Here is a 27,311-nt window from a genome sequence, read left to right as displayed (position 1 = left end):
AGGTAAAAGCCATTTTTTGTCCATCTCTCCCATGTTTTATTGTGGGACATGCCATGAAATGCAAAGAGCCTGGAGTCACTTGGTGCAGTGTGCCCATTTATTCTCATGTAGGCCAATCTGGAGGTCCAAATGTGGAATTTCACTGTCCTATTAAAGACCTTCCTCCCTCTAGAGGGTTTTAAAATATTGTAACATATCTGATTTTGAAATGGTTTAAAATGCCTTTGAGGATTTTTATTATGATCAGTATTCTCTCATCCATACGTTTATACACATAACCCAAACTCCCAAAATTTGGATCCCTATCTAAACCTCTTGTTTCCATCTAGTTTTGATCTCTTATCTCCCTTTCTATCATGGGATGTACCAAAAACCTGAAACCAAATAACCCTAAATTTTAGGGAAGTTGAGATCCAGATCTGTCTGTGAACTTTATGGGTCAATTGTATTCAGTATTCATGATTTATTCCTACGGTTATGCCTAGGAATCCCAAACAAGGACCAGAGCAATATTGTGGGGTGCTGTACATACTAAGCTCTACAAGTAATATGTAGTAAACTTTTTATTTCCAATTGCAGGTACATGGCTTTTTGCATCCTGGGGTTCCCCTGAGATGAGCCATGGCATGACGCTGAGGTTTAGAGATGCCAAATGTGAAAAAGATATAGATTATTATTCTGAGGATGCCCTGTATGAAATCATAGTTTTTTCATATGAGAAGACTCTTAAAAATGTGCCTGTAACCTCACCCCAAACTGAAGGAGAAACAGAAGAAAAAAAACAGCAATCTTCTGATTATTATGATTATCAAGATTTTCTGGCCTCAAGTTTGGGACTTCGGACATTTGGGAAGAAATCAATGGTCCAGGAAGAAATGCAGAATCTTACTGCTCTGGCCATAGATGAGAACTTTGGCACCAGCACTCTGAGGGCTGATGTGGCTCCTGGCTCAGATCCGCCATTCATGGAGAACAGTGATACCTTGAACACTGATGAGCTCTTGGAAACTCAAAGCACTGCTCCTCTCCCAACCGAAGCTGGGTCCGTCCATACAAATTACACGGTGGCAGCAGAAGAACATTCATCTCCAGTCACCACAACAGCAGTAAGTCCTGACTTGGCATCTAAAGCTGGAAACCAAAGTGACTATGAAGCAAATCACAGTCAGATGTCAGGAAATTATGAAAAAACACTTGCAGGTGAACTACTGAGGACCAGGGAAGAAGCCCAAACAAAAGATGCAGCAGAACTGTTACCTGACAGAGGGGACAGCATGACACCCTCCTCTGCAACACTCAGTTCAGAGGAACCACAAGTGGAAAGTTCAGGAGGAGAATACAATTTCAGTAGAAAGAGGGAAAGGCGAGACCAGCTGGAGACTACGTTTTACGCCGTTAAAAAGATGCAAGCCCTCTTAGATCGTATACAGCAAAACAAAAGTCTTTCTTCTCTTGGTAACACCAGTTCAGACAGAGCACCTCTTTCTGCTCACCATGCAAAGAATATCTCCAGTTCAGATATGTTAGGGACTGACCAACTTCCAAATGAATATGTTGAAGACAAGGATGTGGAGGAGGAAGAGGAGGAGGAAACCAAGAAAGAAAATGCTGAATTTCCCAAACATGCAGATAACTTGACTTTTGCTGTGGGACACAGGGTGGAAAACAATGAGTTAAACATGTTCAATGTCTCTGATTTAGAACTACCCAAAGATAAACAAGAAAGAAATTTTACTCTAGATTATGCATCGGATATCTTAATTCCTACTCGTAGCCCAGTGGTGGGAAAGGACATGCTGGGAAAGCTGTCGCCAAGGGGTATTAAGTCTCCATCTAAAATTATGAATGAGAAATGGAATTTGGCCTCTGGGAAGGAGAGTTATGGGATGGAGATAAATTCAGCTGAGGCTACTGATAAATTACAGAATTGTTCCAGAAATGCTACAATGCCTACAAGAGAGAGTGTATCCCTGAATAAGAAGAAGCAAGGGAAATTCAAAGGCTACTCACCATTTATAAAGGGTCATGGGAAAGTAAGGAGCAAGCATCCAACTCTGAAAGGGGAAAAGAGAAATGTGAATGGCACGCTGAGTACCTCTGGGACTCTCATCAAGACCCGAAGGAGGAAAAAGCATAATCAAAAGTATAGTAATCTCTCATTGACACCCAGAGGTGTGAGACCCCCAAAGGTACTTGGAGAGCAAAACTGCACATTATTGTCCAGGGAGGCCAACCACACAGTGTCCCTTTGTGAGGCCAACAATACAGAATTGCCCAGTGAGGCCAACCACACGGTTTTGCCAAGCAGAGCTAACTACACGCTGACCCCAAGACAATTTAAGCCCATCATCATAGGGCTTCCCAGTGGGAATGGGGACTACAAGGAGTATGTTCCAGGAGGCTCTGACAGTGAGGAAATTGAAGATTACTCATATTCATATGCATACGTAGAATTCGATGACCCATATACAACGGACCCCAGATTCAACCTTAATAATGTCCGTAACCCTGATGACATTGCTGTGCATTATCTCCGCAGCAGAGGGACCACGAAGAGATACTACATTGCAGCCGAAGAGGTCTTCTGGGACTATGGAGGATTAAAGAAAAGGTTGGACCTAATTCTTCTTCTCTGTTGCCTCACACCCTGTTGCTGAATACCAGGCCACTGATTCAGATAGCTGTCGCACAGCAAAGCTACTGTTGCTGAGGGATTAGGGGATTTCTTAATCACACAAGTGCTGTTCCATTTAACAGTCTGTAATGCAGTAGGTGAAGAGGAAGGAAGGACCAGTGCTTTAGGGCACTAGCCTGGAATTCAGGAGACCTGGGTTTAACTCCCAGCTCTGCCAGAGACTTCCTGTGTGACCTTGGGCAAGTCACTTAGTCTCTCTGTGCCTCAGTTCCCTGTCTGTAAAATGGAGATAAAGTCCTTTCCTACCTCACAGGTGCTTTTGTGGGGATAAATGCATTAAAGATTGGGAGGTGCACAGATACTACAGTAATGAGGCCCACATCAATACCTCAGCTTGGTATCTAAGTATGTGTGGCTGGAATGGTTTGGAACTCAGTCAAGAGAGAGCCTATAAGTTGCCAGTTTGAATTAATCTTGGGTAGGTACAGACTTTGGTGGAGATTTTTCAAAGTAACCTAAGGGAATCTCAATGGAGCTGGGTGCCTTACACCCTTAGGCCCCACCGAAAATTCAGACCTTATAGTTCTCACCATCTGAAGTTTTATTCAGTCTCCAGTACAAAATGAGTAGTTTGGCTCTCAGTCCAATTCCCAGCAGATAAGTATCCACATCATGCAAACTACCACCACTACAGATGAATCTAATTAACCCCCTGTTGCTAGTCTTAGCAGAGATCAAGAACTGATTGGACCATTGCACAAGAACCCCAAATTTGAGATGTTCGCATTTTGTTTTGATTTGGAAAAAGTGGCTTTATTTCCCAACAGGAATTTGTAATCCGGTTTTTCTGAGAGAAATTCAACCTCTTAGAAATTTGAAATTTCAAATCAAATCATGCAAAATTACCAGTCATTGCATATTTCTGTGCAAAATCTGCCTTTTTTCCCCTAAATTGCTACCCACAAAAATATTTGCACAGCCTGAATTTTCATTGTTGCGTGATTTAGGATAGGAGCGGAAATAGTTTCACTACAGCAAATTCAGTCTCCGAATTGTATATTTTTCAAATTGTATCTTCAGACTACTTGACAAACTTGTCTATTTCCCCCTTCCCAACTTTCCCCATGTAGGACTCCGGTTAAGCTCCACCTTCATTATTTGTATTTGCAAGAGTGCCCAGAGGGCTCTGAGTTCTCAATGTGTAAAAATCCTGAAGCTCAAATACTGAAATGATTTGCCCTGTGTAGGGCAGATACTCAGCTGCTGATATAAATGAGGACAGCACCACTGAAATCAATGGTGCTGTGACAACTTCCCTCAGCTGAGGATCTGTCCCTGAGTCTTTGGAAGAGTTGAGAATAGAACCTACAACCATAAGAAACTGAATCAGCACTTAGAGTTTTGGTGAGACAATAAGAATCAAGCTCCTTCCCCCACAGATGTATCGGCTCTGGAGAGCTAATGGAAATATAGGATGTAATTGGTTATCAGCAGTAATTCAGAGCCGCATGAGAAAGAGATGATCCCCAGGCCTTTGCTCTAGGCACTAGAGGAGTAGTGCTCTTTCCACTAAGGGTACATCTACACAGTCTGCAGCAGCAAGCCTTCCAAGTGCAGGTCAACATACCTGGCCTTGTGCTAACACTATAACAATAGCTGTGTAGACAGTGCTTGAAACTGAAGCACAGGCTGGCACTTGGTCTCTGACTCCCACCCCCATCCCTAGACTTGAAAGCCTGAGCCACGTCGACACAGCTGTTTTTAGTTCGGTAGTGCAAGCCCGAGTCTGCTGTGGGCTGTGTAGATGTACCTTAGGTGACTCTGAGGGACTAAACTCCTATTTCTTCACAGAGCAGTTGCATTTTTAAATATGGTTGTGATCAGATGACAAATATGCAAAGGTGACACCTTCTCACGGAGCTGTCAGCATCACTTCCTCATACGGCTCTGAATTATAGCTGATAACTAATTACATCCTTTTTTTCCACTAGCTCTCCAGAATCGATATATCTGTGGGGGAGGGAGCTGGATTCTTATTGCCTCACCAAAACTCTAAGTTCTGATTCAGTTTCTTCTAGATGATGGTGTAAGAGATATAAATAGCCCAGATGGATTTTCAGATATTAGAGAAAATTTTCATCACTGGTGGTTAGAAAAACTATTTTAGGATTTACAGACTGAGCAAATCTGGTGTGGAATCACTGAGGAGAAAAATGGAATGTAGTGATATCATTTTGTAGTCACTTTAATACCCTGGATCATACATTTTCAGGGTGAATCACTGACATTTGTGCTGATTCATTTTCCTCCAAAGCATTCCAACGGTAAATGTAACTGTTTCTCAGACTACATCTTGAGGGGTTTTTATGTGTAGGTCTCTAATTTTCATCATAAGATGTCAGTTTTTCTAATTCCATGATGTTTTGTTCCATTATGTTCTAATTCCATAATTTTTCTAATTGCATAATGCTCCCCTCAGCACAGTGAGGAATGACAGAACCAGCCATGATAGGGGCAACACAATATACAAAAAAGTGATTTTCCGAAGCTATGTGGATAGTACCTTTACAACTCGGGAGCCTGAAGGGGAATATGAAGAACACCTGGGTATCCTGGGTCCTGTTATCAGGGCTGAGGTGGATGATGTCATCCAAGTAAGTCAAGGCTTCAGGTATTTAGTACATGAAGGTTTCTTACAAGGATCTGAAGGGGCTGAGCGAGAACTGGTTGAAAAATATCAGTCATTTTTGGTGGAACATCTTGTAAAATTTATATTTTCTCTCAACTTCCCAGCAAAAAAGCTTTGTTTTTTAACACAAAACCAAAAAGGGGGGGGGGGTTTTCAAAAACTGCTTTTAGTTCTACAAAAAAAATTGCTCTTTGAAAACTGAAAATTTTCCCCAAAACTCAAGTAAAACTTGAATTTTTTACAGAAAAAAAATTTTCAGTGAAAAACCTGAAACAAAAATGAAAATGTTTACATTTGTCTGAAAAGTCATTTTTTGTCATAAAAATATTTTGATGTAAAAATGTTGAGCAGTTCTAGTGTAAATGGAACTCACTGGTCAGTATGTGTTACAGGTCCCCCCTCTGAGCCAATTCTTAGAGGATTGGAGTTTTCACAGTCCCCCCACACTCTCAGCCAGCTATGGTAGCCGCTCATGCTTTCAGTTCTGGAGGCCCCCACGTCAATCCCGGCATGGTGGCCAAGATGCCGGCCATCACATAAATGCTAAGGATGACAGGGAAGCAATAAAAATAATAAATACAATACAAGGGATTATAGTTAGTAGTAACGGGAATATTACAAAAGGGCACACTTCCTGTGAATGAGATCTTTGAGGCGGTGGAATAATCTTCCCCAACACCACCCCCCTTAAGGGACCGATACTAGTTAAAATGCTGGGGTCTCCAGGCTTCAAACGATGCAGCTCCTGCCATGATGCCATGCCCTTTTCAGATGGACACTCTTTATGCGTACGCTGCCTGGGTGAGGGGCATATTCCCTAGAAATACTCCCACTGCAGCAACCTGAAAGCCAGAGCCCAGCGGGACAGGGATCTCCAGCTTTAAATGATCTTGATGGAGAAGTCCCTCCAGCCTGAGGAGGACAAGCAAACAGTCTCTTTGGGAGCTCCTCAGGATGCAAAAGGAGACCAACGCTCTGAAAAACCAAAAAAATGGGCTCAGACGTCTCCACAGAGAGGTCTGCGAAAACAGAGGTGGTCTCCTGTCAGGACACTGCCTCTGATGCCATCTTCCTCTCAGGTTAGCACCTATAATGCTCCAGGCATCCCTGGCACTGCCGAGGTCTGAGCAAGAGAAACAGAGTTGAGGCATCGACAAAAACGTGCCTCCTCCATAGCACCGAGCTCACTAGAACAGGACTTTGCACCGAGTGTCTCAGGCAACACGCCTGCACTGACAAATCAGTTGGTGCTGACCTCCATGGATGTACCCTCCTATGGCTTTCCCAGTGCAGTAGGCGCATTGGGAACCCTGGAGCGCATATAGGGTCAGCGTTCTAGACCGTCCACGGCACACAGATGTGAACTGTGCTCTAACCCAGCATCTCCCACACCACAACCCTTGGAGACACAGGAAGGGGAAGAGGACACAGAGCTGGGCACAGACCATGGTACATCTCCTGTGCGCAATTCATCTTTCTCCACAGATGAGGTGATTATGCCCCCACCGCCAACCTCAGCGGATGACTTTAAACAGTTTCAAGAGCAGTCTGAGAGAGTGGCGCAAAGCCAAGACATCCCGCTAGAGGAGATAAAGATAAACGAGCACAAGCTGGTACAAATACTGCAACCTGCATCTACCTCCAAGATTGCCCTTCCCATCAACAAGGCCCTCTTGGATCCTGCGGAGACAGGCTGGCAGACACCTGCCTCTATTTCACCCACCTGCAAAAGAGTGGATAGACAATATTATGTACCATCTTAGGGGGCAGACTTTCTATTTGTGCACCCACCTCCTAACTCTGTAGTTGTCGAGGCAGTAAATCACCATAACAAACAGCCATAATTCAAGGTTACACCCCATGACAAAGAACACAAAAGACTTGACTTCTTCGGACACAAGGTATATTCCTCCTGCGCCCTTCAGTTTCAGGTGGCCAATTATTCTGCACTACTGGCCAAATACAGTTACAACAACTATGGGAAACTTGCCCAGCTCACCTCTGAGCTACCAGAAGAAAAACACACAATTCCAGGCCATCATCACCGAGGGCCAGCTCAGATGCAAAACAGCCCTTCAGGCAGCATTGCACACAGCAGACACGGCAGCCAGAACGGTGGACACAGCCACTGTAATGCACCGAGCCTCATGGCTTCCATCCTCGGGGATACGAAAAGAACTCCAGACAAAAGTAGAGGACTTCTCTTTTGACCGGGAACAACTCTTCTCTCAGAAAACAGACAAGGTCCTTTATTCAATGAAGGATTCTTGGGCAACGCTCCGCACTTTGGGGATTTACAGCCCCCCTGCAATGAGAAGGAGATACCAACCATCTCAGAGACCTAGAGACTCCTCAAACAGGCAACAATACCAGCATCAATGATCACAACGCCGGCGACAACTTCAGTCTCTGGTGCCGACTTCTCAGGCAGCACCTCCAAAACCGCAATTTTGAAAAGTTGGTCGAGGGTCTGAACGACCTCCCTCATGAAACAGTGCTCACGTCTGACCCATCCCCAATTTTTGGCCATCAACTCCAGCTCTTTTATCACATCTGGGCCACCATAACATCAGACCAATGGGTGTTGGAAGTTATCAAGTCAGGATACACTATTCCCTTTAACTCCTGCCCACTTACCCTACCCCCTTCCCTGTCCCTTTTCAGGGACCCTTTTCACGATCACCTACTACAACAAAAAGTCAATCATCTTCTACAGCTAGGTGCCGTGGAACAAGTACCACTACAATTCAGAGGGAAGGGATTCTACTCCCGTTACTTCCTGACCCAGAAGAAGAGCGGGGGATGGAGACCCATCCTGGATCTACAGAAGCTCAGCAAGTTTTTCAGATCCCAAAAATTCAAGGTGCTCACATTGGGTATGATACTCCCGGCGCTGCAACAGGGGGACTGGTTTTCAGCCCTCAACCTTCCAAGAGGCTTATTTCCATATGACCATTCATCCTGCCCACAGGAAATGTCTGCGATTCACAGAAGACGAGAACACTTCCAAAGTGGAGTATGACTGTTCGGCCTATCCATGACACCAAGAGTCTTCTCAAAAACTCTAGCGGGGGTAGCGACTCATCTGCGCAAACAGGGGATTATGATTTTCCCCTACCTGGACAATTGCCTTATCAAAGGCCCAACTCTACGAGACACAATGGATGCAGTCTGGTCCACTATCACACTATTCTGGGAGCTGGGTCTACAAATAAACGAACAGAAATAACCATAAACCCAGTCAAACAACTAGACTTTATCGGGGCACACCTCGACGCCATAGAAGCCAAGGCGTCATTACCCCTTACCAGATTCACAAACCTCATCTAAGAGATACAAGTCAGTCCTCAAGTTCAGGCTCACACTGTCCTACAATTACTAGGACACATGGCAGCCACGATGTTCATGGTGTGGCATGCAAGACTGCATATGCGAAGTCTACAAGGTTGGCTAAGCATGGAATACATACCAAGCGAGCACAGCCTACACAAACGGCTCACAGTTCCACCAAATGTCCTCAACTCATTACAATGCTGGACAAGGCCACAAAATAGCTGTATGGGTATCCCTTTTCAACAGAAACCCCTGACAACAGTGATCACCACAGATGCCTCACTGATAGGGTGGGTGCTCACATGAGTCAACACACAATACAAGGCAAATGGTCTCCGGGAGAGACTCCCACTGCACATCAATTTGCTAGAGCTACGAGCAGTCAGCAACGCCTGCAGACACTTCCTACCTCATATACGGAACAAATCCATTCGAATTATGACCAAGAATATCGCCTGCATGTTCTACGTCAACAGGCAAGGAAGAGCTCGCTCACATTCCCTATGCACAGAAGCCATGAGACTTTGGAATTGGTGCATACAACACAACGTAAACATCTCAGCATGTTACCTGCCAGGCTGTCAGAATGCAACAGCAGACACGCTCAGCAGCTACTTTTCCCAGGATCACGAATGGGAGATGAATGGAGAGGTCCTGAGTTCAATCTTCAAATGGTGGGGCACTCCCATCATTGATCTGTTTGCATCCCCAATGAATCGCAAAAGTGCAATGTTCTGTCCTCAAGAGCAGGACTGGGACTAGGGTCATTGGGGGATGCCTTCCTCATCAGATGGGAGGCACAACTCATGTGTGTGTTTCCACTGATACCAGTGATATCACACATGATACACAAGATCCGAGCAGACAGGGCCAAAGTTATCCTTACAGTCCTGACATGGCCCAGGCAGGCATGGTATCCTTACCTGTTCTGCATGGCAATATTCACCCCGCGAGCTCTCCCTCACCAGTCAGATCTGCTGTCTCAACACAACAGTCGCACTCTCCGCCCAAATCTGGAGATATTCCACCTACAGGCGTGACTCCAGAATGGTTTCACCATGATGAAATAAAGTGCTCGGAACAAGTCAAAGGTGTTATTAAACAGCAGGAAACTGACTACGAGAAACACATACCTTCAAAAATGGAAGAGGTTCTCCGCCTGGTGTCAAGGAAGACGCTTGATGACCGATTCAGCTGCACCACCATTAATCTTAGAATACCTACTGGAGGTGAAAAGCACTGGCTTAACGATGAGCTCGATCAGAGTCCATCTTGCTGCCATTTCAGCATTCCACCGAGAGATCGATGGAACTTCGACGTTTACACACCCAGCTACAAAACGCTTCCTCAAGGGTCTCCGAAATGTTTACCCAGACGTGCGATGACCTACACCAACATGGGACCTCAACCTGGTATTGAAATGCCTCGCCGGACCACCATTCGAACCGTTAGCCACCTGCTCATTTTCTCTAACTTCTTTGACCAGGCTCTCTGGTACATAAAGGGAACAGATGAGGAGTTACATAAAAATCAGGAGCAAGAAAAGGGGGAGACAAAAGCCAACCCTAATCTTGGAACTCCATCCTCAGAGTGAGGGAGACAAGACGAGCTCCTTGCCCTGGCAGTCCGCCTCTGGGGTGAGGGAGATGCATACTAGAGAAACTCCCATTGACATCAGTGGGAACTACATACACTGGGATCTAGTATTACTGTAGAACTAGCTTGTGCCCCATCTAACACAGCCAGCCAGGGGTGTAGGAAAGAATAAAGACTCCCTGTCCCCCTTGTGCAACCCATTGTACGCCTGCTGGAACTGGGGTTCTCCCAGGAATGCAGGGGCTGCTCCCAACTTGCTCCCTCTTGGGAACAATGCTGGAAAGGGGGCAGGGAGTAGGCGGAGCCATTACCCTGCTCCCCACATACTAGTAGCTGTGCACAGTTGTGTGCTGCACCCCGTAAAGATGTGTCACGAGTTACACTCCCCACCTCCAACCAGGCACAATCTAGCCCATAATCAGTAGACAAATCTGAATCCTGAATTTGTACTTTACACAGTTCATGGGTGTTTTATGCCTGGGATCTTGGTTTAGGCCCAAATCTGCTAATCAAGAATCTGCTTGTATTTATTTTCTAGGTTCATTTTAAAAATCTGGCATCCAGACCATATTCCCTCCATTCCCATGGGCTTTTGTATGAGAAATCCTCTGAGGGAAGCAGTTATGAAGATGAGTCTCCAGACTGGTTCAAAAAGGATGATGCAGTTCAGCCAAATGACACCTATACCTATGTATGGTTTGCAACCAAGCGGTCTGGACCTATGCAACCTGGAGCAGCCTGTAGGTCCTGGGCCTATTACTCCGGTGTAAACCCGGTAAGGAAATCTAAGCAGAAGGGTGCTGGAGTCTGCTGGATAACAGCTACTATGTCTTGTTGCTGAAATACTGGCTTCACAGCACTTTGCATTGCTTCCTATTCTTTTGGGCCTGATTCACCACTCTCTTGTTCCTCATCTAATCATTTATGCCTATGCAAAGTGAATATAAATTGCTGCCACTGGCATGAGTGGATGGAGAATTCTGATTTGATAGCATTTCATAGCCGCTTTGCATAGAGTTCAGTAACTACACAAGGCAATGGGGAATCAGGCCCTCTACCCCAAATGTAGGGCCTGAGCCAAAGTCTTTCTGTTAAGTTCAGTAGACTTTTGGATCAGGCCCTTAGTTAGGAATATAGCATAGCTGAGAGATTCTCCCAGCCCCCATGTTTGCAATGTGATGTGCAAATACATCTTGGATCCGGGTTCCTCATCTGTAAAATGGGACCTTTACCCAACCTTTATTCATTAATTAAGTCTTACTTCTGTACCTGATAAATTGGTTGAAGTAATCATTCAAATAGAATAATAAAAGATCTGGAAGATCATGGTATGATAGGGTCTATCCAGCATGGTTTCTGTAAAGGAAAGTTGTGTCGCTAATCTGTTGGAATCCTTTGACTGTGTCAGTAAAATAGCAGATAAAGCAGAATCAAATGGCATATTTTATGTACACTTTCAAAAGGCCCTTGACAAGGTCACGCACAGGAGGCTACTGAAGAAAGTAAGTAATCATAGAATGCAAGGCTGAGTATAGTCATGGATCAAATGCTGGTTAAAAGAGTGAATAAACAGTAAGATTAAATGGACAATTTTCATGATGGCAAAAGGCTACAGCAAGAGGCCACAAGGTTCTGTATTAGCACCAGTGTTGTTCAATACATTTTTTTAATGACCTGGAAAGCGGGGGAGGTGAATAGTGAGGTAGCAATATCCATTGATGACCCAATTAATTTAGGTTAGCCAAGTCCAGAGAAGACTGTGAAGACTTAACCAAGCTAGTTGAATGGGCAACATGATAGTAGATTCAATTCAGTATTGATGTGTACAAATAATCTGTATTGGACAGAAAATGTGAAACTACTTGCACCTTATGTGGTTCTAAATTAATCATATCAACTCAGGATATGATCAGGATCAGCTGAGTGTCACTGCAGACAGATGGATGAAAACCTCTGCTCAGTGTGCAGCTTGTAGTTGAAAAAGCAAACAAAATGTTATGATGCATACAGAATAGGATGGGGAACAATACAGAAACGATTATAATGCCATTTTATAATCAGTGGTACAGCCTCTGGAACTGGCCACCCATGTCAAAAAGGATATTGCAGAACTAGACAGGGATCAGAGACTGGCACCATAAGTTTAGGGGCATTTAAAAAACATGAAAAAAATCTGGCACTGGCCATGGTTGGAGACAGGATGCTGATCCAGTCTGGCAATTCCTGTGTACCGATGTTAACCCTTGTAAGGGAAAATCCTCAAATGAAAGCCCCTGTGAATGTGCAAATTGTTATTAATGAAGTATTTTGGGAAACCCTAACTTTTACTTGTAATTTGTATTTATTGCCTTCCAGGAGAAAGATATTCACTCAGGCTTGATTGGTCCAATCTTGATCTGTCGAAAGGGAACCCTCAGTACAAGTAACAGGCCAGTAGATACCCAAGAGTTTGTCCTGCTTTTTATGGTCTTTGATGAAGAGAAAAGCTGGTACTTTGATAAGCATTCCAAAGGGACTTACACTGAGAAGACCTCAGAAGTGCAAAAATACCACAAATTCCATGGTACTAATGTTTCCTTTTGTCAGTTATCCATGTTGGGAGGGAAGAGGGAGGAATTAAAAAGACCTCAACCCAGCTTCCCTTGGTGCACTTGCAACTTTGCACGCACACATCATTTGCATGCACGTATTTAATTTTTTTGCACTATTCCTTGTGCATATAAAAATAGAATATGCATATAGACTAGAGCTGGGTGGAAACTTTTGACAAAAACAGAAAAAATGTTTTTGTTAACATTTTCCACAGAAAATTTTGACTTTTTGCCAAAAAATTGAAGTTTTCAGGTTTTGGACAGGAAGTTTTCAGTTGTGGGCTGAAAACCGTAAACTCCCTGGTTCTTCAGTTTTTCAACACAAGTTGAAGTTTTCCATGGAAAACAGAACCTTTCTGTGAGAATTTCATTTAAAAAAAAATCAATTTTCTATGAAGAAGCAGTTTCAAGAGAATTTTCAGCCAGGCCTAGCACAGGCCCTACCTGCTCTTTTTGGGCAGGAGAGCTGGTAGGAAAATTTCAACTGAAACAGTTTTCAATGTAATTGAAAATGCTGATCTGATTACACCAAAAAATGGTGTAAAATTGCGTCAGTTTTAATTACATTTCCCACAAAAATATATTTTTGTGTTTCAGAAAAATTTTGAACTTCCTCATGAAACAGGACACCCTGGTTTCAGCCAGCTCTAATTGGCACAGATGGGGCTTTGTGCATAGCGGGTGGATATTCAGACGTGCTTGGCATCCACAACAGAATCTGGCTCTTCAGAAGAATTCAGTTCCCACTTAGGTACCAAAAGAAGTGTCCAATTATTCCAAAGAGCTCAGGACCCAGCAGCTCCCCGCATTCCAACAATGAGAGGTGTTGGGTGCTGCACACTTTTGAAAATCTGATCACTTCATTTAGGTGCCTAAATGGGACATCTCTTTTGGAAACTTGGCCGTAAAGTACTATTATTCATGTGAATAAGTGACGGTATGCAAAAATGGAAACCACGTTTTTAAAATATGGTCCTTAAAGTCAGGCATAAGTCAGATCTATTGACATTAATAGAGTGTGTCTCATTACAGTCAAACCCCGTACTCTACAGCAAGCTGTGCTTAAATCCTGTGGCCTGGTCTCTGCATTCTCTGGCACTCAGGTGCAGCAGGCGGTGAATTCTGTGGCACTTGCATTTAAATTTGAAAAATGGAGTTTTCCTGAATGTAATATTATAATGAATATTGCCATCCACACAGTAACCTCTGTTAGTTTATTTTAATATTAAATCCCCCAATTGAGGAGATGAGAGGCAGTTTGGGATTGGATTAAGCACATTTGCTGGATGTTTCCACTAAAATGATCAGTAGTGAAATAGTTACCAAAGCTGACATTTAAATCATCACCTTTACATTTCAGAATCAATGCACGATTCAGATGAAGTGGATAGTTCATGCCTCTCAGAGCTATTGCTTTAGGCTGTCTGCAATCTCAGGGAGACATTTGGATATTGCTTAACACTTGATTCATATTTTCTAGACCTTTTTTTTTCCACTACCAGCAGGGACCCTGGGGGCTTTTTCCTTGAAATTTTCAGAGCTGCAACACCCACTTGATAATGACCCTTTAAGAGGAAACAACTTAATTTAGGCCCTCTAATATAGGCTTTATGGAGTTAGTTTGGCTCACAAACGTAATATGAATCAAGCTGGCCTCATGTTTGACTCATTCAAAGAGATAAATTTCAACACTATCTTACTTTAACTGTTCAAGAGTTTCTGGGGCTTTTGTTAATTTTGTTTCTACCAGGGAGGTAGAAAGCCTTCCCGCTTATTTGAATGACCATCAACTACACTTGCAATGACACTTAATTCATAAACTGAGAAGGTCATTATTATATGTTGACACTAGAGATTGGCATGGACCAGGACACCACATCTGAAACGCTATAGGCTTTGGGGTCATTTGGATCTAGATCCAATCTGTATCCTCTGGTCAAACTCTATCTGACATCTTTATTATCTCTCAGCTGGAGTGTGTTTCTTTTATCTCTTGTAATATTTTCCTTTTCAGCCATTAATGGGATCATATATCACTTGCAAGGACTGAGGATGTATAAAGATGAACTGGTCCGATGGCACTTGTTGAATATGGGCGGATCAGAAGATATTCACGTGGTTCACTTTCACGGTCAGACCTTCACAGAAGTCCCTGGGCATCAGCTTGGTGTCTACCCTCTCCTTCCAGGTACATATCAGCTCAGTGTCTTGTCATTTCGACTCATAATTATGAGGCTAAACTCTACACTTGGTAATGTTGGAGTGACTCTACTAAAATTCAGTGTCATTAGATTAGCAGAAGCAGAAATTGGCTTGGGCACATTAAGATAGTGATGGTCAAGTCTTATGTTTCAAGGTGCTAGCTGTTCATTTCCTGTGAGGTCGGAAAGGACTTCCCCAACCCCAGCATCATCTACCTCATTGAGTTGGGGAGGTGGGACTGGAGCGGAGGCCGCCCTCCTCTGAAATGTAAGTTACTGGGCAAGGTTGGAGATGGGGTATGGAGTGCACGGACTAATGTCCTGATCAGGCATAGCAGGTTTGTATAGGGGAGATAGAAGTCTGCCGCTGACCTGTTGAGTGAACATGGGCAAGTTCCTTCCCTGCTCTGTCCCTCAGTTTCCCCCATTTGCAAAATGAGGACTATAGTGCTGATTGCCATTTGTAAAGTGCTTGGAGACTTGTGGCTAGAGACCCTAGTATTCATACTGAAAAGAAAGAGCCCATGAATAACTAGTTAATAATCTCAATAGAGCTCTTTTTTGTTGCCATCAAAATGCTTTTCATACAATCCCACATGACACTGCCATAACCAAACTAGGGAAATTACTATAAGGTGGTTGCACAAGAGATTGAAAGATGGTACTCAAAGAGTAGTTATCAATGGTTCACTGTCAAACTGGGAGGGCTTATCCAGTGGGGTCCATCCGGGGTCAGTCCTGGGTCCAGAACTCATCAATATTTTCATTAATGACATGGATAACGGAGTGCTTGTAAAATTTGCAGGTGGTACCAAGATGGGAGGGGTGCAGGACAGGATTAGAATTCAAAACAACTTTAACAAATTGGAGAATTGGTCTGAAATTAATAGGATGAAATTCAATAAAGACAAGTGCAAAGTACTTCACTTCGGAAGGAAAAATGAAATGCACAAACACAAAATGGGGAATAACTGGTGAGGCGGTAGTACTGCTGAAAAGGATCTGTGGGTTATAGTGGATCACAACTTTAAAATGAGTCAACAATGTGATGCAGTTGTGAAAAAGGCTTAATATCATTCTGGGGTCTATTGACAGGAGTGTTGTATGTAAGACCCGGGAAGTAATTGTCCTGCTCTACACGACACTGGTGAGGCCTCAGCTGGAGTACTGTGTCCAACTCTGGGCACCATAGGTACAGAGTCTGTGGGTGCTCCAGGGCCAAAGCATCCATGGAGAAAATTTAGTGGGTGCTTAGCACACACCGGCAGCTAAGCTCCACTCCCGCCTGCCGCTGGCCCTCGCCGATCAACTCCTACCCCTCCCTCCCAGTGCCTCCTGCCTGCTGCGGAACAGCTGTGCAGGAGGGGGAGGAGCAGGAATGGGGTGCGCTTGGGGGAGGGGTCAGAAAGAGGCGGGGGTGGAGTGGGGGTTGGAAGAGGGAGGGCGGGGATGGAGGCGTGGCCTGGGGCGGAGCAGGGGTTGAGCACCCCCGGGGGAAATTAGAAGCCGGCCCCTGTGCTGGGCACACACTTTAGGAAAGATGTGGACAAAATGGAGACGGTCTGAAGGAGACCAACAAAAATGATAAAAGGGTTAGCAAACCTGATCTATGAAGAATGGTTAAATAAACTGGACATGTTTAGTCTTGAGAAGAGAAACCTGAAGGGGTGACCTGCTAACAGTCTTCTAGTATGTTAAGAGCTGTTATAAAGAGGAAGGTGACCAGTTGTTCTCTATTGAAGGGCCAACAAGAAGTAATGGGCCTAATCTGCAGCCAGGGAGATTTAGGTTAGACAATAGGAAGAACTTTCTAACTCTAAGGGTAGTTGAGCTCTGAAATAGGCTTCCAAGCGAGTTTGTGGAATCCCATCACTGTAGGTTTTTAAGAACGTGTCGGGATGGTGGGAGCAGCATACGGCTGTGACTCGGGGAGAATTCCCCTCGAGTGCATGGTCTGTTGTGGCTCCTTTACAACTCTTACACACTGCCAGAGCCATGGCTGGAGCAGGGGCCAGCATCAGCCCCTTAGAGTTACTGTTACCACAGCATGAATCCACGTAAAAGGTTAGGTCATTCACTACATGATCACACAGCACACACTGTGTATGCAGTATTATACAAAATATGTGCCTGATTCCAAGGTTATGTGAAAAAGTAAATTTTAAAGCGGTGAAGCTTGGATTGAGATCTGAACTTTTGATTCCCGCATGTCTCCAATTAGAACCTGTTTATTAAAAGGAGAATGATGTTCGTGGATCTGCTACGCTTTCCAATAGGTGCAGGATATTTGCACTTTGTCAAGCCACCAGAAATGGGCAGGATCGATAGGCCCTGGTTTATCCAGCCTCACTGTTCTGTGTCAGCCAATCTCCTGCTAACCTTTCAATAGATGAGCTGTGATTTGTTTCTCTCCTCTCTCTTTTAAAGGCTCATTTCGAACTATTGAAATGACACCACCAAAAGCTGGCATGTGGCTTTTAGACACCGAAGTGGGGGAATATCAGCAAGCTGGAATGCAGGCCTCCTTTATCGTTGTAGAGCAAGGTACTGAATCTGATCACGATCATTCTAAGATACAGGATTCTAGTTCTAAAGTTCTCTCTCCCTTTCAGGGCATGGGACAGTAATGGCTGAATAGCATCTGAGTTGGGGAAATGGCTAGATTAAAAAGGGGGAGCTCATGGAGTGATTATAGTAAATTGAATTTAAAAGAAGTGTTGTGTCGCATTCAGAGCACTAACTTTACATTTGTTGATTCCCTAAAATCACCTATGAATCCTTAATTGAGGGAATTGAATGCAGAGATGGTTTTGATCCTGTGGGCATATAGAGCTCTTCTTTCTTCCTTTCTTCCTTTCTTCCTTCCTTCCTTCCTTCCTTCCTTCCGTGATGAAGTCCCAGGAGTGCCCTATTCGGAGTTGGCACTGTCAGGGTTCCCTCCCCACTCTAAACTCTAGGGTACAGATCTGGGGACCTGCATGAAAGACCCCCTAAGCTTATTTCTACCAGTTTAGGTTAAAAACTCGCCAGGTACAAATTCTCTCTTGTACCTTGGGTTTCAGTAACGCTGCTACCACCATGTGATTTAACGAAGAACCAGGGAAAAGGACATCTTCTCCCAGCAATCCCCCCAAGCCGTTAAACCCCCTTTCCTGGGGAGGCTTGAGAATAATATCCTAACCAGTTAGTTACAAAATGATCAAAGACCCAAACCCCTGGGTCTTGGAACAATGGAAAAACCAGTCAGGTTCTTAAAAAAGGATTTTATTTAAAAAAAAAAAAAAAGAAAGGTAAAAATCATTTCGGTAAAATCAGGATGGAAAATACTTACAGGGTATTTGGATTCAAAACACAGAGAATTCCCCTCTGGGCAAAACCTTAAAGTTACAGAAAACAGGAATAAACCTCCCTCTTAGCACAGGGAAAATTCACAAGGAAAACAAAAGATAAACTAATCCGCCTTGCCTAGCTTAGCTACAGTGGTTGCAATATTGGAGACTTGAATTGGGATGGGTTGGAGAAGATGGATTTCTGTCTGGCCCCTCTCCGTCCCAAGAGAGAACCCCCACATAAAACAAAGAGCACAAACAAAACCTTCCCCCCTCCCAAGATTTGAAAGTACCTTCTTTCCCAATTGGTCCTGTTGGTCAGGCGCCAACCAGGCTATTTGAGCTTCTTAACCCCTTACAGGTAAGGAGGAATTCTAGGCTACCCTTAGCTGTATGTTTATGACAGGCACAAGGGGTGACCTCCTGAGAAAGGCCCAGCCAGCTCCTCAAACATGACTCTGAATGACCCTCTTTTTCCTGATAAGTTATGAAATGCAGCTCATCAGTAATCAAACACGTTTGTGTTCTCTCTAGAGTGCAAGTTACCAATGGGCCTAATGAATGGACTTATACTTGATTCACAGATCAGTGCTTCTCGTCACATAAGTGAGTTGAAACACATTATTTGAGAAGGTCAGACATGGTCCTCAGTACTATGACTTGGCACCAGGCAGTGCAATTGTAGATTTTCTCTGCAGCTCTGTGTTTCACGTATGCTACTGTCTTCTGGCATCATTTCAGGAATTAACAGGCTGTCAGACACCAGAAAGCTCTCTGGTTCTGCAGGCCCAGAATCAGAGCAGGACTGAGCAGCCCAAGGCCATGTGTACACTGCAGAGCTTGGCTGGCATAGCTATGCCAGCAGAGCACCCTAGTGGAGATGCATCCTAGGCTGGCAGAAGGAGTTCTGATGCAACAGCTACACTGCCTCCCTGAACAGCATTAGCTATACCTCCAGAAGATCCGGGGGGAGGAGGTTGCCAGCATAACTATGTCAGCTAGGAGGTGTGATTTCCCCCTGCCAACCCGTTTCTCACCAGCAGGACTACGCTGACAAAACTTAAGTGTATAGACCCGGCCCATATCACTGTAGTCTTCTGACAGTGAGGCAGGCTTTTCTGCTCCTCCTGTTCTATTTGCTGGTTAATGTACAGGGCAGGGTTGTCAGGAGACATGGGTTCTATTCCTGTCTCTGCCACTGGCCTGCCGGGTGGCCTTGGACAAGTCACTTCTCCCCCCCAGTGCCTCAGTTTCTCCAGCTGTAAAATGGCATTGAGAATTCATTGCTATTTTTAAGGGGAATGAGATGTAGAAGTGCAGTGTATGAATATTATAAGGGAGTAAAACGCTGCAAAATGACATTCCAAGCAATGTTGGATGTAGAACATGGTTTGACTCTGCCTGCACCGCTAGTAACCAAACTCTGTTTAGCTCTGGCTGCTGCATGTTTTAACTAGACTCCAACTCCTAATGCTGACAAAGCCAAAGGAAGTAGTATGTTAAATAAAAGGGTGCCATGGGAGGCAGTGTTGCCTAATGGTTGGAGCAAGGGACTGGGGGCTCAAGAGACCTGAGTTTTATTTCTAGTTCTGCCACTGGTCTGCTGGGTGACGTTGCGGAAGTTACTTCACTGCTCTGTGCCTCCGTTTTCCTCATCTGTAAAATGGGGATAATGATACTGATCCCTTTTATAAAGTGCTTTGAGAGCTGCTGATGAAGAGTGCTAGATAAGAGCTAGGTATTATATTACTTTTAAAGCCACTTTTCTGACTATAATGTTTTCAAAGATACAATCAATTTTTATTTGCTGATAACATCCAATGTCTCTGAAGCTTTTGTCAGCTTTACAGCTTATCAGGTATTTGTACTGGAGTCTCTTCCTTCGGGACAAACCAAAGAAGAACTGAAATATGCACGCAGTGGCTTTCTAGTTTTCCTTGATTTTTACCTTTTATCCTTTTCCTTTTTTCCACCTAGACTACTGGGAACCTAAATTAGCAAGATTAAACAACGCTGGAAAATATAATGCTTGGAGCACTGACATGGAGGAAGGTGAATTTCCATGGATCCAGGTATGGTTGGTATCATACATACTTGCCCACTGTAAGGTCCAGACAGGTTAGCTGATGCCTGCAGCTACACCACCACACACATGCTGGGTTTATTTTAGGTGTCGTGTGTGTTAAACAAGGTCAAACTATAACTAGACTTCCCAAAGAGGCTGCCGAGGAAAACTCAGGTGTTGCAGGAAGTGGTACTGGTGATTCAGTAGGACGCATGGTCCTCTTCAAGTGAGTGCTGAGCCACTGCCCCAGTATTGTGTCAGGGTCGTGACCTGTTGTCGGAGGGAACTGCGGGGAAGTTTATACCCTGGGCAGCGGCAGGGCAATCATACTGTAGATACAGTCTGTCCTTTTGCTGTCCCCTTCTCTCAATGTGTATATGTATTCAGCCCTTGCTGAGTGACCAGCTAATCCTCCAGTCTAGTCATGGGTTAGACATCTGGTTTCTACTTCAGGACACAAACTGTTACATGGCGTGTGTGTGTGTGTGGAGGGCGGGGGGCGGTTAATGAATTATAAGTTGTTTTGTACTTTAAGCTCTTCCTGTTCCGATTCTAGTGGCTGTCCAGAAACCCCAGAACAAGTGGCCAGGTTCTTGGAGAAGCTCAGCGACCTGTTAGGCCCCTAAAGACTTGGCCAGATGTTCAAGAGTGGAGACTCCTGGATGCGGAGTACTTCTGAGTATCTGGTCACTTCATTTCGGTGCCTAACAGGTAGCTGAGCTGTTTTGAAAATCAGGCGCACGCTGAGTACTTCCTTAGAACTGGCTGGAGCACTAGAAGATTTTGCAGAAATTGCCTGTTTGTTGTGGTATCTGCTCTCTGTAGCTTGACAGACGGTATGTCCTGCATGTCACTGCAGCTCATGCTCTTAAATGGGACATGAGTGATCCCTAGGCAGCTGCTTTACCAGATGTGGCAAATGGGAGCCTCCCAGACTCCTTGCTTACCCAGTCAGAGCTGTGCTATCTCCTACCTAAAAGCCTATCTCCTCTAAAAATTGCCTCTTTGCTCATCTTACTGGATCAAAGAGAAACTTTCAATAAGCAGCTGCAGGTTATTATGGATTTTCAATTAAAACTGCTGCTAAGGAGGAACTTGGACAGCTCACGAGATAGATAACAGGATGTGCAGGCTTTCTCTGCGACCTCGCTTGTCTGAATCCAGCCTGGTTTTGCTGGAGCCAGAAAATCACAGCGGTATGAGCCTTGTTCAGAGACTTGTGTATAATGAGCTGATGTTCTCAGTCCACATCACAAACCCACCCCTTCTCCCACCAAAACTGGTGCTAACTGGCCCCCTTGCTGAGAGTCTCAGAAGAGAGACCAAGGACTGGATGGGCCGTGGAGACTGAACACCCCTCTGACCCCTGGGGATGGCACCTGCAGCTCTGGGCAGAGGCCTGTGGGTGGGCTAGTGTGGAGGAAGGTTGCACTGTCACTCCCCATGTTGGGTGGATAAAAGGAAGACTTCACTCTCCCCCAGCTATCAGCCCAACACCTTTCCTCTCTTCTTTCTTCCCCCCAACACGTTGGAAGTGATTATAGTCAACATAATTATTTATTAAAAATACACAAGAACAGTCTAGCAGCTGTGAAGGAGTTAAGGGCTCTCATGTGACTTGCTCAGTGGAAACCAGGGTCTGTGATTACAGATGCCTTCCAAATCCCCCTGAAATCCATGAAAAGAATTGCTTTTCTTTTGTAAGGGCAGAAAACTTGGAGAGAGAAATAATCTGTTTGTGCTTGATGAAGTGGGGCTGAAAACTCCCTTTAAACTAATTGTGGGGTTTTTTCCTTCTGATCTGCTCCAGAAAGAGCATCTTTCTTTCCCTGCACAGCTTCGCTAGTAAACAACATCACTGACCTTTTCATTGTCAGCATCAGAAGACCTAAGGGGGCAGGAAGGGTCTTCTGGTGAAGGCACTCACTCCCGGGAATCAGGAGACCTTGGCTCTGCTACACAATCACTGTGTGACCTTGTGCAAAAACTTTCAAATGTTGCTTGATTTTTTTGGAGGGTGCTTCTGTGCCCAGCTTGAGACACCAGGTTCTAATTTTTCAGAGGTGCTGAGCATTCCTGGCCCCTGATGGCTTCAGCTGGAGTTTTGGGGGCTCAGCATCCCCCAAAAACAAGCCCTGGTTATCTCAGGCTGGATGCTCAAAACCAGAGGCTGCTTTTGAAATTATGCCTTTCCCATTCTGTGCCTCACTCTCTGTACAATGGAAATAGTAACACTCCACTGCTTCGCCCAGAGACGCTGCAAGGATGGATTCATTAATGTTTGTCAGCTGCCCAGATACTGTGGTGGTGGGCACCCCAAAAATGCCTACAAATAAATACACGCATCAATAAAATAGGTTAGGACACAATTCCTCATTTGGACTCTTGCGCCAGCGCTTACACACCCCGTTACCCATCTCGGGCATGGAAGTGCCATTCTGAGTGCCTAAATGCAGGCCTGGGCACCATGCCCTAGGTGCCAGAGGATGAAATTGGGTTCATGGTGCAGCTTTTCTTAAAGTTTGTGTATCTTGGTCTTCTACAGGTGGACCTGCAAAGGGAAGCTCTGATCACAGGGATACAGACTCAGGGAGCCAAGCAATGGATGAAGTCCTTGTATGTCAAAGAGTTCTTTATGACTTACAGCAAGGACAAACGGAAGTGGATCACCTTCATAGGAAACAGCACTGGGGGACAGAAGGTCTGCCTGCTCGTTAATCACCACAGCCTCCCTGACTTTATGCAGCTCAGCAGAAAGTAACAGGCAGCCACCAGGGGCTTTTCTCAAGGAATAAGGGGTCAGAATTTTAAAGGTATCTAGGCGCATGAAGATGCAGATTGGAAAATCCCACTAATTCCAAAGGGCGTTTTGAAAACAGCACTAGATGCCTATCTGCATCATGAGGCACCTAGATCCCTTTACTAGTCTGGCCTGGTGTGTATAACAAAGGAGAATACAGGATCGTAATAAGAGATAAGGAATCTCCTGAGCCTGGGCTTCAATCCAGCCCTGTAACCCTGGTTGTGCAGCCCCACTTCTGCACAGGCCTCACTTCTGTCTCACAGTCCTTCCCCTGAGCACATGTGCAAGGAGAGTGGGACGCTGGGCTGAACTCCTGCCCCTGTTCAGTGCGGACCAGCCCTTGCACCCTGTCACAATAGTTAGCAAAGCAATATTAGCAGTAGCTACCTAACGCATGTGCAACCCAGGTGTCCATATCGCACCTGCCCTTCCAGGAGTCTCCTAGCTATGCCCAAACATCCGTCCCCTACCTGCTGGAGCTCAACTCTGCGGCCTGGTTTCCACCTAAAAATCAAATTGCCCTAGCTACATTGCTCAGGGCTCTGAAAAATATCACACCCTGTGCAATGTAGTTAGGTCAGCCTACGCCCCACTGTAGATGCAGAATTCTTCCATCGACCTCTTGAAGAGGAGAATTAACTACACTGATGGAAAAGCCCTTCCAGTGACAAAGGAAGGGGGAACGCTCTGGCACTACAGTGGTACAGCTCCAGCACCCCACTGCACCTGCAGCTGCAGTAGTGTAGCCATACCCACAGTACCGTGGTGTTTGAATGATAGGCGTTAATACACGTTAGGTCTTTACTGGTCTTAGTTGTCTGCCTATTAATATCCTAATAGGGGTCTGTACTGCGCCTAACACACTGGGTCCCTGATTTAGCCTCTGGATGCTATAGTAAGGCAAAGATAAGGATGATGTATTTTTAGGTTTTGCTATAATGTGAGTAGCCCCATTGAAACTGCATAAGTAAAGACTTAATCGCATGACATAGGGTTTGCAGGACCAAGCTTGCAATTGCTTTAAATTAATATCATTATCTTTTGTGAATTCTTAATTGCTTTTTTCTGTTTTACTAGTTGTTTGAAGGTAATTCAGATGCCCATGGGATAAAAGACAACCATATTGATCCACCTATCATTGCGAGGTATATCAGGGTCTATCCAACTGACTCCTACAACAGGCCTACTCTTCGGATGGAACTCCTGGGCTGCGAAGTCGAAGGTGAGCAATGAGAACTCCCGGGTACTTCGTTCCCCTCTACACCTTTGAAAAATAGGTTCCACTTTTTATTTTTATGGGCCAAGATTTAAGAACATAACAATGGCCCTACTGGGTCAGACCAAAGGTCCATCTCGCCCAGTACCCTGTCTTCCGACAGTGACCAGTGCCAGGTGCCCCAGAGGGAAAGAACAGGTAATCATCCATCCCCTGTCACTCATTCCCAGCTTTTGGCAAACAGAGGCTAGGGACATCATTCCTGCCCATCCTAGCTAATAGTCATCGATGGACCTATCCTCCATGAACTTATTTAGTTCTTTTTTGAACCCTCTTATGTTCTTGGCCTTCACTACATCCTCTGGCAAGGAGTTCTAAAGGTTGACTGTGCATTGTGTGAAGAAATCCTTCCTTTTGTTTATTTCAAATCTGCTGCGTATTAATTTCATTTGGTGACCCCTAGTTCTTGTGCTATGAGGAGTTAATAATACTTCCTTATTTACTTTCTCCACACCAGTCATGGTTTTATAGAATTCTATCATATCCCCCCCTTAATTGTCTCTTTTCCAAGCTGAAAAGTCCCAGTCTTATTAATCTCTCCTCATACAGAAACTGCTCCATACCCCTAATCATTTTTGTTGCCCTTTTCTGAACCTTTTTCAATTCCAGTATCTTTTTTTTTGAGATGGGGCGACCACATCTGCATGCAGTATTCAAGATGTGGGTGTACCATGGATTTATATAGAGGCAACTTGATATTTTCTGTCCTATTTTCGATCCCTTTCTTAATTATTCCCAGCATTCTGTTCGCTTTTTTGACTGCCGCTGCACATTGAGCGGATGTTTTCAGGGAACTATCCACAAGGACTCCAAGATCTCTTTCTTAAGTGTTAACACTAATTTAGACCCCATCATTTTATATGTACAGTTGGGATTATGTTTTCCAATGTGCATTACTTTGCATGTATCAACATTAAATTTCATCTGCCATTTTGTTGCCCAGTCACCCAGTTTTGAGAGATCCTTTTGTAGCTCTTCATAGTCTGCCTGGGTCTTAACTATCTTGAGTGGTTTTGTATCATCTGCAAATTTTGCCACCTCACCATTTACCCATTTATCCAGATCATTTATGAATATGTTGAATAGGACTGGTCCCAGAACAGACCCTTGCGGGGGACACCACTATTTACCTCTCTCCATTCTGAAAACTGACCATTTATTCCTACTCTTTGTTTCCTATCTTTTAACCAGTTAGCAATCTATGAGAGCACCTTCCCTCTTATTCTGTGGCAGCTTACTTTGCGTAAGAGCCTTTGGTGAGGGACCTTGTCAAAGGCTTTCTGAAAATCGAAGTATACTATATCCACTGGATCCCCTTGGTCCACATGCTTGTTGAACCCCCTCAAAGGATTCTAATAGATTGGTGAGGCATGATTTCCCTTTACTAAAATCATGTTGTCTCTTCCTCAACAAATTATGTTCATCTATATGTTTGACAATATTGTTCTTTATTATAGTTTTAACCAGTTTGCCCGGTACTGAAGTCAGGTTTACAGGCCTGTAATTGCTGGGATCACCTCTGGATCCCTTTTTTAAAAATTGGTGTCACTTTAGCTATCCTCCAGTCATCTGGTACAGAAGCTGATTTTAAATGATAGGTTACAGACTACAGTTAGTAGTTCTGCAATTTCACATTTGAGTTCCTTCAGAACTCTTGGCCGAATACCATCTTGTCCTGGTGACTTAATGCTGTTTAATTTATAATTTGTTCCAAAAGCTCCTCTAATGATACCTCAATCTGGGACAGTTTCTCCGATCTGTCACCTAAAAAGAATGGCTCAGGTTTGGGAATCTCCCTCACATCCTCAGCCATGAAGACCGATGCAAAGAATTCATTTAGTTTCTCCGCAATGACCTTATTGTCCTTGAGTGCTCCTTTAGCACCTCCATCATCCAGTGGCCCCACTGGTTGTTTAGCAGGCTTTCTGCTTCTGATGTACTTTAAAAAAAAATTGCTATTACTTTTTGAGTCATTGGTTAACTGTTTCTCAGATTCCTTTTTGGCCTTCCTAATTGTATTTTTACACTTCATTTGCCAGTGTTTATGCTTCTTTCTATTTTCCTCACTAAGATTTAACTTCCACTTTTTAAAGGATGCCTTTTTGCCTCTGTCAGGGTTCCTTCCCCACTCTTAACTCTAGGGTACAGATGTGGGGACCTGCATGAAAGACCCCCTAAGCTTATTCTTACCAGCTTAGGTTAAAAACTTCCCCAAGGTACAAACTTTGCCTTGGCCTTGAACAGTATGCTGCCACCACCAAGCGTTTTAAACAAAGAAGAGGGAAAGAGACCACTTGGAGACGTCTTCCCCCAAAATATCCCCCCAAGCCCTACACCCCCTTTCCTGGGGAAGGCTTGATAATAATCCTCACCAATTTGTACAGGTGAACACAGACCCAAACCCTTGGATCTTAAGACAAATGGAAAATCAATCAGGTTCTTAAAAGAAGAATTTTAATTAAAGAAAAGGTAAAAGAATCACCTCTCTAAAATCAGGATGGAAAATACTTTACAGGGTAATCAGATTCAAAACACAGAGGATCCCCCTCTGGGCAAAACCTTAAAGTTACAAAAACAGGAATAAACCTCCCTCTTAACACAGGGAAAATTCACAAGAAAAACAAAAGATAAACTAATCCGCCTTGCCTGGCTTACCTATACTGGTTGCAATATTGGAGACTTGGATTAGGATGGGTTGGAGAAGATGGATTTCTGTCTGGCCTCTCTCAGTCCCAAGAGAGAACAACCACGTAAACAAAGAGCACAAACAAAAGCCTTCCCCCACCCCCCTAA

General features: G+C 44.3%; 1 protein-coding gene across 1 annotated transcript in view; it reads left to right on the top strand.

Annotated features, from left to right (window-relative positions):
- The window catches only part of F5 (coagulation factor V), a 65,920-nt gene that overhangs the window by 34,897 nt on the left and 3,712 nt on the right, over positions 1-27,311 (top strand). The window contains exons 13-22 of the mRNA XM_073308245.1: positions 580-2,611; positions 5,115-5,289; positions 10,792-11,028; positions 12,609-12,816; positions 14,859-15,032; positions 17,473-17,589; positions 18,909-18,980; positions 20,352-20,446; positions 22,985-23,140; positions 24,320-24,464. Of these exons, the coding sequence (XP_073164346.1) occupies positions 580-2,611; positions 5,115-5,289; positions 10,792-11,028; positions 12,609-12,816; positions 14,859-15,032; positions 17,473-17,589; positions 18,909-18,980; positions 20,352-20,446; positions 22,985-23,140; positions 24,320-24,464 (3,411 nt within the window). The remainder of the gene's footprint in view (positions 1-579; positions 2,612-5,114; positions 5,290-10,791; positions 11,029-12,608; positions 12,817-14,858; positions 15,033-17,472; positions 17,590-18,908; positions 18,981-20,351; positions 20,447-22,984; positions 23,141-24,319; positions 24,465-27,311) is intronic.

This window comes from Lepidochelys kempii, chromosome 1 (assembly GCF_965140265.1).
Source record: "Lepidochelys kempii isolate rLepKem1 chromosome 1, rLepKem1.hap2, whole genome shotgun sequence".
In the NCBI taxonomy this organism is placed as follows: Eukaryota; Metazoa; Chordata; order Testudines; family Cheloniidae; genus Lepidochelys; species Lepidochelys kempii.
Note: the sequence above shows the minus strand (reverse complement) of the source record. Positions and strands in the feature narration are given on the sequence as shown.